This window comes from Eptesicus fuscus, chromosome 22, assembly GCF_027574615.1.
Source record: "Eptesicus fuscus isolate TK198812 chromosome 22, DD_ASM_mEF_20220401, whole genome shotgun sequence".
Lineage (NCBI taxonomy): Eukaryota > Metazoa > Chordata > Mammalia > Chiroptera > Vespertilionidae > Eptesicus > Eptesicus fuscus.
In genome coordinates this window covers 27,093,536-27,106,999 of record NC_072494.1, presented here as the reverse complement: position 1 = coordinate 27,106,999, position 13,464 = coordinate 27,093,536, and the positions used below count along the sequence as shown (strand labels likewise).

General features: G+C 39.8%; 1 protein-coding gene across 1 annotated transcript in view; it reads right to left on the bottom strand.

The window, feature by feature from the left end:
• HMCN1 (hemicentin 1) overlaps positions 1-13,464 on the bottom strand; it is a 379,559-nt gene that overhangs the window by 204,504 nt on the left and 161,591 nt on the right. The window contains exons 9-11 of the mRNA XM_008145958.3: positions 13,075-13,219; positions 7,633-7,754; positions 3,529-3,804 (exon numbers count right to left, since the gene is read on the bottom strand). Coding sequence (XP_008144180.2) covers positions 3,529-3,804; positions 7,633-7,754; positions 13,075-13,219 — 543 coding nt within the window. The remainder of the gene's footprint in view (positions 1-3,528; positions 3,805-7,632; positions 7,755-13,074; positions 13,220-13,464) is intronic.

Here is a 13,464-nt window from a genome sequence, read left to right as displayed (position 1 = left end):
GGGTGCGGGCCTAAGCTGGCAGGTGGACATCCCCCGAGGAGTCCCGGACTGCAAGAGGGCTCAGGCCGGGCTGAGGGACCCTGCCCCCTCCCCCCCCAGTGCACAAATTTTTGTGCACCGGGCCTCTAGTATAGCATATAATGAAGCTAGTAGTTACTGCAAGGTGAAATTAGTTGCCATATTGGATTGAGCTGGTCTTCTGCCTGTCCTAAGCCATAAATCTGTTGGGGGTTGTTCTTACCATCTCCTTGGCAGTCCTTGTAGCCCTTATTGATCGCAGCCATTTCACCATGTACCCTAGCTCATTCTTTTTCCTAGACATTTTAATACAGTGAAGCTTTTCATTTTTGGAGGTTGACCTGAGACATATATATTTATGGGTGCTTTGAATGCTAGTGCCATCTCTGTGGATTTTATTTAGATCGGGTGAAATCATATACTTAAAATGAAAACCCCTAATTCATTGCTTTCTGTCAACAGTTAATTTTATTTGCTGCCTTGGTTGTTTTATGTCCCAATATGAATCAGCACAAATGAATAAGATGCTCTGTTAAAATACAATATAAGCTTTTGTTGCCTTCTGTACTAAGGATCTAATAAGGAGTTGGAGGCCCTTGGATTTGAAGACAAATGTTTTAGTGAAGTTTTGCATCAAGTATTCATTGCAATGATATCTAAAAAATATTTAGTTTGACCACAGAAGTATTTGCTTTCTTAAACTTATTCTAAAATACGAAGAGAAAAGTTTAATATTCAGTTACTTTATCTGATGAATGTGTTCTACTGACTTCATGGTTAGGGGCAAGCTTCTGTTATAACAGTCCAATTCCATGCAATAAAATGTATAAATGGATATCATACATTTTATTTCTTTTTGTCTTTCTTTCAAGGCATCTATTTGCTGTGAAGATGTTAGAGCACTTTAATCGTAAATGGAGAGAATCATATTTCTCTAGTACTTAGAAGGCAGAAATGTTGAAATGTCTTTAATTGGAAGTTACAAGGAAAGGTTAAGAATTATTTACATTCTAATAGGAAAAGAAAGGGATATGGTGACATAATAAGCATGTCAAGCACATAGGAAATTGTCACGGAGAAGCTGTACATCAAGGACATTTTAATTTCCAGCAATAATGAACCCTGAGAAAATGGCAGATTAAGTCAAGCCCGATGGATTTAAGTGGGCTACAAAAAAAAGATGTTCGGACCTTGGAGAGCTTAAATTCTAGAATGTGATAGCCAGGGAAAGATACTCATGCTTTCCCAGTGCAGGGACTGCTCAGAAGAGATAGATCAGATGAGGAATGAGCAAACACTTCAACCCACTAAATTAGTCCAATAAATCTACAAACATTCAAGCATTTTTAAGTTCATGACATACATTATGTCATCCAACCCTCACAAACTGTGCTATTTGTGACTGTGTTTTGTCCATAAAGAACAGGAGTCTCTGAGGTGTTAGTGGCCTGCTCTAGGCTGCCACGCCAGCAAGTGGCAGAGCCCAGATCTGAACGAGGTCTTTCAATCACTCTGCATGGTATACAGACATGCCTACATAGGAAGTCCCATTCTCTAAATTATAATCCTAGGTATGTAAAATAATACATTCACACAACCAGCTCGTCTCTTTTTTTTCATCAATTCTGGAATATATTTTTGTTAGCTTCTCAAAACATCCTTTTTTATTCAAACTGGTCCCTCAAACTCAAGGCCAACTAGACAAGAGCATAAAATAATGCCTCTAAACAGATTTACACCACTAGAGATCATACAGACTAGCCAGTAATCATGTAATGTCACATGTTTTTGTATTTATGCTTTGTATATTAGGTAACATCTTACCTCAATACTTACTTAAAACATTTACTAATAATAATTACTCTATTTAACCAAAAAGAAGAGAGTCAAGGACTTCCTTTAAAAATATATATATATATATATTTCTAGATCATAGGGTTCATTCTTTAGAATAGAGTCCAGTGCTATTTTCAGAAAGTGTTGTCCATGAATCCATCTGAGAGGTCTGTTATAAATGCAGAATCCCAAGCTTTACACCAGGGAAAAGGTTAACCTAGGTAAACAAGGAAGGCTCTGATCTTATTTTATAATCCCATTCTAAAGGACTTCAGGTAAAGAACCAAGATCAAATTTCCGAAGGCCATTAGACATTCTAGCTGAAACAATCGGTTTAGTAAAAATAGTTCCAAAATCCTGGTAACTCAAGTTTCTACTGGGATTGACTCAAATTATCTAGGCTGTTTATCATGTGGAAATGCACTGAACCATTTATAAAGCAATGTTTCCCTAGAGGTTCCACCAGATCAACTAACAAAAGGCACACATTCAGATTGCAGAACATAACTCAACTACCCGTGAGAAAACTAGAATCAGATGGCAACCAGTTTATTAATTCTCAAGGTAGTTTCACTTTTCTGCCATTAATAATATTCTGAGATCTAGCCTTGAAATTCATTGGTCAGTGTGTTAGATAACCTTGTTAAGAAATCATCTGAGAGTGTTACTTCAGGCATGATATAAAGTTGTTTCTAAGACCATAACCAAATAGCCGGACCCAATTCTGAGGTAAGTGGTTTCCCACCTCAAGGATTTGAAATGAACCTGTCAGCCTAACAGTGAAACACTGCCAATAGTAATTTGTTCATTACATTAAGACCGCTGGCTGATCTATAGACATTTAGAAGCCAACTATGATTTTACTGAAAAAGATACTTTGGAATGTCCCTGATCTTAATTTGTTGGTCCTGAGTAATATACATTTTTAGTAGCCATTAAACCATTGTTAATAGACTTGTTTTCAGCTATCAGAACATTTAATCTATGTAGACATAATTCAAGTTTGGCTTACCATTAGTTTATCTTCAATATGCACTCTTTGTGTGTATGTGTAAGATAAATAAAGTAAAACTCTGCTAAAGTTTCAATAAAATTGAACCAAGATGAGAAACACCTTAAACCTTAATTAAAACAATACAAGTACATTAGGTAGATATGACACTAATATAATTAAATTGGGGGGAAAATTTTGAACGAGTTATTAAAACAATGGGATTATTTTTGGAGAGTTTGTTCTAGGTCTGTGAAATATGCCTTTGGTATTTTAATGGGGATTGCAATGAGTCTATAAATTGCTTTGGGTAGTATGGATATTTTAATGATGTTGATTCTACCAATCCAGGAACACGGTAAAAATCCACATGATAGTTTGGAGAATTTAAAACCATTAAGCCATCCAGAGACCATTTCTATTTATATTCTCTTGGAATAAAAGTCTTCCAACTACTAGGATTAGTTTTGTTAGCTTTAAAGTCATGTATTAATTAGCAATGTTTTATTTTCCATGTTAGTCAGCTGTAGACTGGACCACTCGAGCTCCGCAAGCATCCCATCATTCAAACTGTAACTGCTTGGGTAGATACTGTCCCTCTCAGATAGCCATCCTAAGGGGACAGAGGTCAAAGGAGGAGACGGAAAGGCACTGTAACTCGGAGGTTACCATCAGCACAGTACCTTGCACTGTGAGGAAAACTGAAGCAGCTGATGATCCTCCTTCATTGGAAACCAGACAACGATACTCTCCAGCGTCGGTGAATTTCACAGTCCTGAGCTCCAGTGAGAGGTTAGCCAAGGTCCGCATTCTCGCTGGGTCTGCCAGTCTGACATCTCGGTCGTTCCTCTGCCAGGTTAGATTGTAATCCACTGCGCTGATGACGAGGCATGTCAAAACTGCTCTTTCTCCAGGAGCGACTGTAACATTAGTAGGCACTTGGATGACTGGAGGGGGCTCTGTGCAAATTGAAAAGATTCAAATCAAGAGACCGAAAAGACAATTTGCTCACTTAGAGACGTGATGTAAAATTTTAATGAGTAGCTCTGGCCGGTGTGGCTCAGCTGGTTGGAGCATTGTCCCATACACAGAAAGGTTGCAGCTTTGATTTCTGGTCAGGGCATATACCTAGGTTGTGGGTTTGATCCCCAGTTGGGACTGATCACCAGTAGAAAACAGATTGATGTCTCTCGAAATCTCTCAATTCCCCCACCCCCCCACCGCTTCCTTCACCTCTCTCTAAATTCAATAAGCATGTTCTTGGGTGAGAATTAAAAAAACATTTAATGAGTCTGTTTTGAATATCTAGTAGAAAAGATGCAGTACAACAGAATTTATTCATTATACATAGGTCCATCACCTCAAGAAAGTAATCATCTAGTTGAAAGATGCTTTAAAAACTAGATCATATTTACATACCAAAGCATATTCAAATCTAAATCTATAATTATAAAAAGAAGCATCACAAAAGATATGACTAGGCTGATTTAGGATTGTGGAAAAAGTCAAATCTTTGAGTTTTGGAAAAAGTAGAATTTAAGATTTTTTTAAAACAATATTTATGTATCATAGAATTGCACACTTGAAACCTATAAAATTTTCTTAAGCAATGTCACCCAAATAAATTTAATTAAAATATGTATTCACTGCTTTAAAGAAAATAGCGCATAAAAAAATATGGTAGATGTGGCCAAGATAAGGCTGTTATCAGCTTTAAGGGGGGAGGGGAGTGTTATAATCTCATTAAGAAAATATAATACTACGACAGTAAAGTAAGACAAACGTTCCCCCAGAAAGAATGGGAACATTTTTATTTAAGAAGGTCAAGCTAACCGTAGGAATAGGCCTTTAATGACATTGTATATACAGAGCCACGTACACAAAGGCATTGACGAATGCATGCACATTTCAGATGTGGTCAAAAGCCAATTCCTAATTAACTATTTAACCAACATTTTTAGTCACTTCATACTTGGATTAGGTTTGAGAATAAATTTAAATGCCCCTCTAAAGCTCATTCTGCCCAAACACTTTCAATGATCTGCTGTAGCAAGCCACCATTGAGTAATAATACAGCAATAAAATCTGTGGTGAGCTATGCTAGCTTGAAACCCACATGTCTGTTTTGGTTTAACTATAAGAGAGTATCAGATATTCAAACTTTCCTTCTTTATTTAAAATGGTATGTAAGTGTAGATGAATATCATAAGCCTAGAATGAAACTTGGAAGCAATATGCCGAAACCATAGTGGTTATCTCTGAGTGAAAGAAATGTGTATACACTCCAGATTTTCCTTTACTTATCCTTGTTTCCAAACAATTTTTAGAGGACTATATGCTATTTTAAATTGTAAAAAATAAATGTATTTTTGTCATTCTGCTATGTTTTTAAAATCTCTTCTGAAAACAGCCAGTGAATCAAATGGAAAGAGTACATGGCAATGTTAGGAGGCTCTGACTGGAGTCTGGTTGGTTTGACAGACAAAATACAGGATGCTTTGTTAAATTTGAACTCCGGATAAATATTAAATATTGTTTTAGTACAACTAGATCTCATGAAATATCTGGGACACACTTACATGCAATTCGAATTTAACTGGGCATCTTTTGTTTTTATTTGCTAAACCCAGCAAACATACGCTGCCTAGTTCTACCCCTAACTACTTGTGTGACCTCAGATAAGCCAATTGACACACAGTGTTTGTTTCCCTATTTGAAAAATGAGATGACTGAATTTGGTAATCATAAAAACCCCTCCTAGCCGAAACCGGTTTGGCTCAGTGGATAGAGCGTCGGCCTGCGGACTAAAAAAAAGGTCCCAGGTTCGATTCCGGTCAAGGGCATGTGCCTTCGTTGCGGGCACATCCCCAGTAGGGGGTGTGCAAGAGGCAGCTGATCGATGTTTCTCTCTCATTGATGTTTCTAACTCTCTATCCCTCTCTTCCTCTCTGTGAAAAATCAATAAAATATATTAAAAAAACAAAAAACCCTCCTAGTGCTAAGGTTCTATGATTCTAACATACACGGCATGATTCTATGACTCTAATATACAAGACCCACCAAAGACATGGAAGAGGTTATGTGGGTGCATGTGTTCACACTCTAGCAAAACCTTTCTGAAGACCACAAAGTAGGGTGGCTGCACCGGGGGCCTCAGCCAATGAGAGGGAAGATTCAGAAGCGGGTGTGGATTTGAGGCTGGCAGGTTAAGCAAAAGTTAGGCCCAAAAGAAATGTCCACTCTTCCAAGTCTAAAGGGGCACTTGCTCGCCACTTCCGCTGCTATAGTCACTGCCATTACCACCGACGCTTCTGCCTCCTTCTTTCATAATTGACTAAGCGGGACAGAATTCCTGAAAATTGGCTTAGGCACAGTCCAGTTTCCGAGTGATACCAATGCTTGGCTGGCACAGAGTCCTACTGGAAGGGCCCTGTGTAGAACACACATACAGAAGTTGCTGACACCAGAGAGCCAAACTCTCCACAGTCAGTTCATAAGTTCTAACTGGCACTTCCCAGTTATTTATGCGAGATGTCTGGATCCACTCACTCCATCCTCTTTCCCTTGTTGTCCTTCCCTTCATGAATATTGCTGGGAAAGCAACTCAAGTGCTCAAGTGTTTGTTTTCCCAGAAGCTGGGGAATGTTGACACAATTCCAGAACTTTGCATAATTACTGGAGATGAAAAAACATGAATGCTTTATGATGCATGTCAACTTGCTAAATTGTTCCAGAGGACAAACTTTATTTTTCTAAGAATAAGAGAATACAAATAATTTACTACAAGGAGAACAGGCTTGCACGCCTCTGTTTTAAAGTTCAGCTTGGACTTATAACAAACATAAGTCTTCTGAACTGTCCTGCAATTATAAAGCTTCTTTTGTCTTAAATGGTCTCAAGAAAATACACATCGGTGCTAAAAACAGGTACAGACACTCAGCAGCCACACTGAGGTCAGGATGGACTTGCTATTAAACACTCAGCAACGCTAGTCTACAAGGCAGGCAGAAAATAATTCAGTCAAAACAATGCAACCGATTCTAAATATGTGCTGACCAAGTGGCTTAAATTCTGGTCATTGATTAGACATGGCAGTTTCTTTTGTTTCCTAAGAATTCTGGAAGATTAGAGGCAAATAAATTTTTTTTCACTAGAAGATAATCTATCTGATAAAATAGTTTGAGCCTTGCCTCCCATTCAGTCATAGGAAACACACTATCTAAATGTGAAATCAGGAGCCGTTCTTCTGTCCTTCAATACACCAGAATTGTAGCCACTGAGGTCCAGTGTTTCTTAAATCTGATCACTTTCTATGTCAGGACCCACTCATGAAAGCACTGTGCTCATTATGAACAGGGGAGAAGGAAACAGAAAGATTAACCTTAATATTATCAGAACAGATCCCTTCCTTTTCTCAAATTTCATTTTTTTCAAAGGAAAATGCTACATGGCCATTAGAAAAGTGAGTTATTCAGTCTCCACAATAGCAATAATGATAACAACAAATAGCAAAATAAGAACAATAGCTAAAGTCTATTAAGTGTTTCTATGTGCCAAACTCTCCTCTTACGTGTATTATATATACTATGTCATTTAACCCGCACACTTTCGCCATGTGACACTGTTACTGTCATTTTATAAAAGGGACCCCAAGACACTGAGTCCTTAAGTAATTGGCCCAAGGAAGGTCACACAGCGAATAGGTGGTGAGGCCAGAATGAGCAAACATGCCATTTCCATAGCTGCATGAGTACCCAGCCAACTGCAAAGCGATCAGTGACAGTCACCTGACACATCAAAAAATGTCTGTGCCCGTCCGGTCCCTGCGCTGCTGACAGCGATGCACGCATAGGAGCCTTCGTCCGACAAAGTGACCTTTTCAACGTCCCAGCTCACACTGGCAGATTCTCTGGGGCAAGAAAACAGAAACATTTCTAGTTACTACGGAAACATGACCCCGTTGAAAGCAGTGATGCCACTTATTTGTTCTGAATTCTTCACCCAAAAGAACACCATAAAGAAAATGAGCCCTGGCCAGGTACCTCAGTCGGTTAGAATGTTATCCCAATACGCCAAGGTTGCAGGTTCCATGTCTGGTCAGGGCACATACAAGAATCAAGCGATGAATGCATAACTAAGTGGATCAACAAATTGATGATTCTCTCTCTCTCTCTCTCTCTCTCTCTCTCTCTCTCTCTCTCTTAAAATCAATAAATTAAAAAAATGAATAAACACATTGATTAAGCTGCCGAGTTCTTTCTAGGTTAAAACTGAACAGCTTTTACATTTCAATTAGAAAGTTAAGCTTCTCTACACTGAACCAAGACACACCAAAGACAGTAAGTTATGGAGATTATAAAATTCTACACAGAAATATTGTCTGGCTGTGTCCAAGTATAAGATAAAGAGCTGTTAGAGAAATACTGCTTAAACCCTCCCTCCCTCCTGATCATTCCCAGTTTTTGGACATGTTCAGTGAGGTTCTTAGACAAAGCAATTCAACCAGTTTAAAGATAGAAAACACTTTTTTTTTTTTAAATCCTCGCCCGAGAATATTTTTCCATTGATTTCTAGAGAGAGTAGGAGGGAGGGAGGCAAGGGAGAAAGAAACACCGAAGTGAGAGAGACACATGAATCGGTTGCCTCCCACATGTGCCCCAACCAGGGCTGGGGAACCTGCAACTGAGGTACGTGCCCTTGACCAGGAACTGAACCTGTGACTCTTGGGTCTGCAGGCCGACGCTCTAACCACTAAACAAAACTGACCAGAGCCAGACTTTTTTATTCCAAAAAGATAAATACTCTTTAACTTTCTTACATAGAAGTTCTATATAAGGCTATATACCACATCTGGTTCAACCTATGTATACATTTAGAAAAAGAAAAATAATTAAATTTTATAGTTAAACTTATCATTTAGATAAAAAAAATCCCTTTGCTATATTGTGTATTCATTCATTTAATAAATATTTATATTTTGTTCTCTAACACTGTTCAAATTATATATATCATGATATCTAATTTTCTGGAAGTGTCTAAATAATAGAAGTTCAATCCCTATTTAAAAGATTACAATAATCCAGGGCACATGCCTGGGTTACAAGCTCCATTCCCCAGTGTGGGGTGTGCAGGAGGCAGCCAATCATTGATTCTCATCACTGACGTTTCTCTCTCTCTCCCCCTGTCTCCCTTCCTCTCTGAAATCAATATATATGTGTGTGTGTGTAATCTTTACATATTGTAATCTTTACATGTAAAGATTACAATGATCTATAAAACAGACATTATTTTGTTTTGAAATATGATCGAAATAACTATAAAAAATATGAATGAAATGCATAAATATTTTCATAATTTTTTCTTACAACCATCCATACTATTTATAACCTTTTTAATCATTCTAGATAGAGCTGAGATGAAAACCTCACTGCAGAGTCAGGACACCTTCCACTGAAGTCAGAAATAATGACCCACGGCAGTAACTCCAGGTCTCCCGTCCTGCAAGGGTACCACACCCACCATCAAACAACCGTGGAGGAATAACTGAGCTTCTAGTGCAAGTCAGCACTAACCTACAGTTGGTAAGGGAAAGTTAAGGCACAGGTTCCCATCATCAGAAAAGTCAGAAAACCACTGGCCCATATGCCTTAGCAACTGGGACTATTCAGTTCATGTTGTTTCCTTCCATTGTGTATGTGCCGGGTGCAGTGGTCCTTAGAGTCATATGCAGAGGAAAACGGACTCGGACTGGACTCGATGCTGTACTGATCACCTAAGCTGTATCTTGAATGTTGAACAGCAGTACACCACACCCGACTTTATAAATGCCATTGTCTAGAGCAGGGGAGGGGAATGTGAGGCCTGAGGGCCGTATCAGACCCACAAAATTAGTCTGGCCCTGCCAAGGCATTAGAAGTGAGTTAATGAAATGTTTGACCAAATATAGCAGGCTAATTTATTTTCAGCAGGCTAATTTTTAAGTTGATAATTTTGTATGGCCCTCGAATAATGTTATAAATATCCAAATGGCCCTTGGCAGAAAAAAGGTTCCCTTACCCCTGGTCTAGAGAAACTAGTCCTTGCCAGGAAGGCAGAAACTTAAAATACATGAGTCTTCTGTGTCCTCCGCAGGGGCTCACTTCAGAGGCAAACACGCATTAGGATTCATCAAAAACATGACATATGGTAATTTAGAGCAGAAAGTGACAATTCTTCTAGTTCCTCGTTATAAAAAAGAGACGTTGAGATCCAGAAAGAAGTCATTTGTTCCAAGGCACGTCACCAGCGTACAGATTGCCTGAAGAATACTCTCTACAGTTATTCCAGTTCCTCTCTCATTTATGCAATATTACATGAAAATCACTTTTTCTTTCACGTAGCCTTCTCAGGTGACATTAAGACAACATGGCCACAAGTGAAAAGTTTTGAAGGAATGGCCTTTAGAACAGGGGAAGGAACATAAATAAAAACGTGCTATGCTGTTAATGCAAACTAATTACCTTCCATCCCCTAGTGACCACAGCGACGCACATAACAAAGATTCAGCCCTAAGTCTCACATTATTAGGAAATCTAATCAGAGATGGGCGAGTGAATCGGGGTTAGAGTATCAATCCATCATCACCCACACCTAATTCTGTCTTTAGCCTCTCCCATCCAAAAAGCTTTACTATGTGTCAGCAAAGGCATGTCACATCTCTGCATCACAGAGCTGGAAAAATGAGAGAAAGAATTCTTGTGGCTTACCTCCCAGAAACTGCATGGAATTAGTGTTTATAAAGAACCCCGTGTCTTTGAAAAATGTTACGCTTTCGACATGAAGCAGAGTGGTTTGATTTCATCAGTCAGTTATGTAGCTTCATTGGATATCCTGGTCAGTTGTGTTTGATTTATGGTTATTAAATATGTAGCTAAGTAAATCGTCAAGATATACTATGTGAGAAAAAAGTGGCAGGAAATACTGCAGTTCAATCTTTAAGTAATGGAAAAGTTTCTAAATTTATAAGGAACATTTCTGCCATAGTTTTGACTTAAAACAATCACCTCATAAAGAGACTGAATAAATGAAGAATTTCAAATATTTAACATCTTATGGAAGTTACTTATATTAATATTGAACTCACAGTAGGAGAGTTTTATAAAATAATTCCTAGAGTTTTTTTGAAAATGTAGTTGGTTTCATTCTAAGTTTAAAAAATAAACAAAAACAAACAAACAAAAAAACATTTTCCAGAAATCACCCTCCAGTTTTCAAGGCCTACTTCATTTTTTATTAGATTACTGATATTTGTCTAAAAAAGTTACCCATTTTCACAAGGACAGTTGGTGCCCTCTGGCCCACTCCCCTTGTTTTACAGGGTGGGGCAAAAGTAGGTTTCCAGTTGTTCTTATGGAAAATAATACCATAATTAATAAATAATAATACAAAAATAAACTCTGTTTCATGTACTCATAACTGTGAACCTACTTTTGCCAACCCCTGTATGCAGTGGCCACCTGTCACCCTACCCCCAACACATGCCACTTTTCCCTGACCGCATCTTCTGCCTTTCTCCTCCAGGCTCACGGGGCTCCGGCCACAATGGCTTCCTTCCTGTCTTTCTTCCCCACAACCCCTGCTCACTCCAGCCTTCGGGCATGCACACTTGCTGGTCCTGGTGTGCGCACACTCCTCACAGATATCTGCATACATCTCTGTAACTATGTTCAGTTCTTTGCACAAATGCCCCTTATCCTGAATTTTTTTAATCGTAACTTGGTAGCCCTAGCCAGTTTTGCTCAGTGGTTAGAGCGTCGGCCTGCGGACTGAAAGGTCCTAGATTCGATTCTGGTCAAGGGCATGTACCTCGGCTGCAGGCTCAATCTCTGGCCCTGGTCGGGGCACTTGCGGGAGGCAACCAATCGATGGGTCTTTCTCACATCAATGTTTCTCTTTCTCTCTGTTTCTCCCTCTCCCTTCCACTCTCTTTAAAATTCAATAGAAAAATATCCTTGGGTGAGGATTAACAAAAGAAAACAAAAAAATGATTAGCTTGGCCAAAACCACATGCACCTGACCTACTAGCCTTACTCATCCCAATTAACCCGCTCTACCTTTGCCTTAACATTGATCACATTCACTGATCCTAAAACTTTCCATCAGATTCAGAGACCTGTTTACCTGGACGCCAATAACAGGGCCTCTCATTAGCAAGGACCCTTCCAAGGCTCAGTACCTAACTTTGTATTCATAACGTGTAATTCTTTGATTTAACAAGGGACCCTCGAATTGTATAAAACTCAGGTTCTCTAGAACCTAAGTCAACTCTTGAATGTATTCTAGCATTTATATATTAACACTAGAGGCCCAGTGCACGAAATTTGTGCATGGGGATAGGGGTCCCCTCAGCCCAGCCTGCACCCTCTCCAATCCCTGGGGTCGGGCCGGAACCGTCAGTTGGACATCCCTCTCACAATCTGGGACTGCTGGCTTCTAACTGCTCACCTGCCTGCCTGCCCGATTGCCCCTAACTGTCCCCTGCCAGCCAGTTCACCCCTAACTGCCTCTGCCTGCTAGCCTGATCGCCTCTAACTGCCCCCCCCCTGCCAGCCTGGTCACACCTAACTGGCCCCCCCCCCACTCACCTGGTTACCCCTTAGTGCCCCCCCTGCCAGCCTGCTTGTCCTCTGCTGACCTGGTTACCCCCAACTACACCCCCCTGCCGGCCTCGTTGCCCCTCACTGCCCTCCTGCCAGCCTGGTCGCCCCCCACTACCTCCCCTGCAGGCCTGGTTGCCCCTCACTGCCCCCCTCTACCAAGCCTGGTCACCCCTCACTGCCCCCCTCTGCTGGCCTGGTTGCCCCTCACTGCCCCCCGCTGCCAGCCTGGTTGCCTCATGCTGCCTGCTGGTCAGTCATTTGGTCGTCCCTCGCTAACCCCCGACAGCCTTGTTGCTCCATGCAGCCTGCTGATTGGTTGTTACTGTGAGGGCATCGTCACAAATTTGCATATACCCTTTTATTAGTATAGATACTATATTTAGCATCTCTTTGCTGTCTTCCTCCATCACATACAAACTCCACAAGGGTGCAGAGCTGTGTCTGTTTTGATCACTGCTATATTCCAAGACCACAGAGCAAGTACATGAGAATTTCCAGTAAAAAACATTAAAATAAATATCTTTTACAAATAAGTATTATTTCTATTTAGATGTTTAATGCTATCAATTATTAATAGAAACATGTACCCACTTTAAATACTGGTCTACTCCGAGTTTGAGTCCATTTCTGACAAAGCTCAAGGTAAAGGGCAAAAGACTTTCAACAGAGCAGGGAATTCGGCCAGGCTGCAGGTAGTATCCTGGGGTCTTCTCAGGCATTGTAACTTTGGGAGCATCTAGGGAAAAAAGAACATGGGTGAGAAGGTTACAATGATATTGAGTACTTCCTGGTAAGCCATTCAAAATCTTCATACCTTAATTTTTCCTGTAAATCTTCTGTATTCCAATTAATCTAAATCTCCTAAAATCACTTTAATTATCTTTGTTAAAAGCTTATTAATTTCAATGTCTTCATGAACCCCTTACTAAAGTATTCATTGAATCTAAGACTCCATTGATTTTAAGATGGGGCATTATTTTT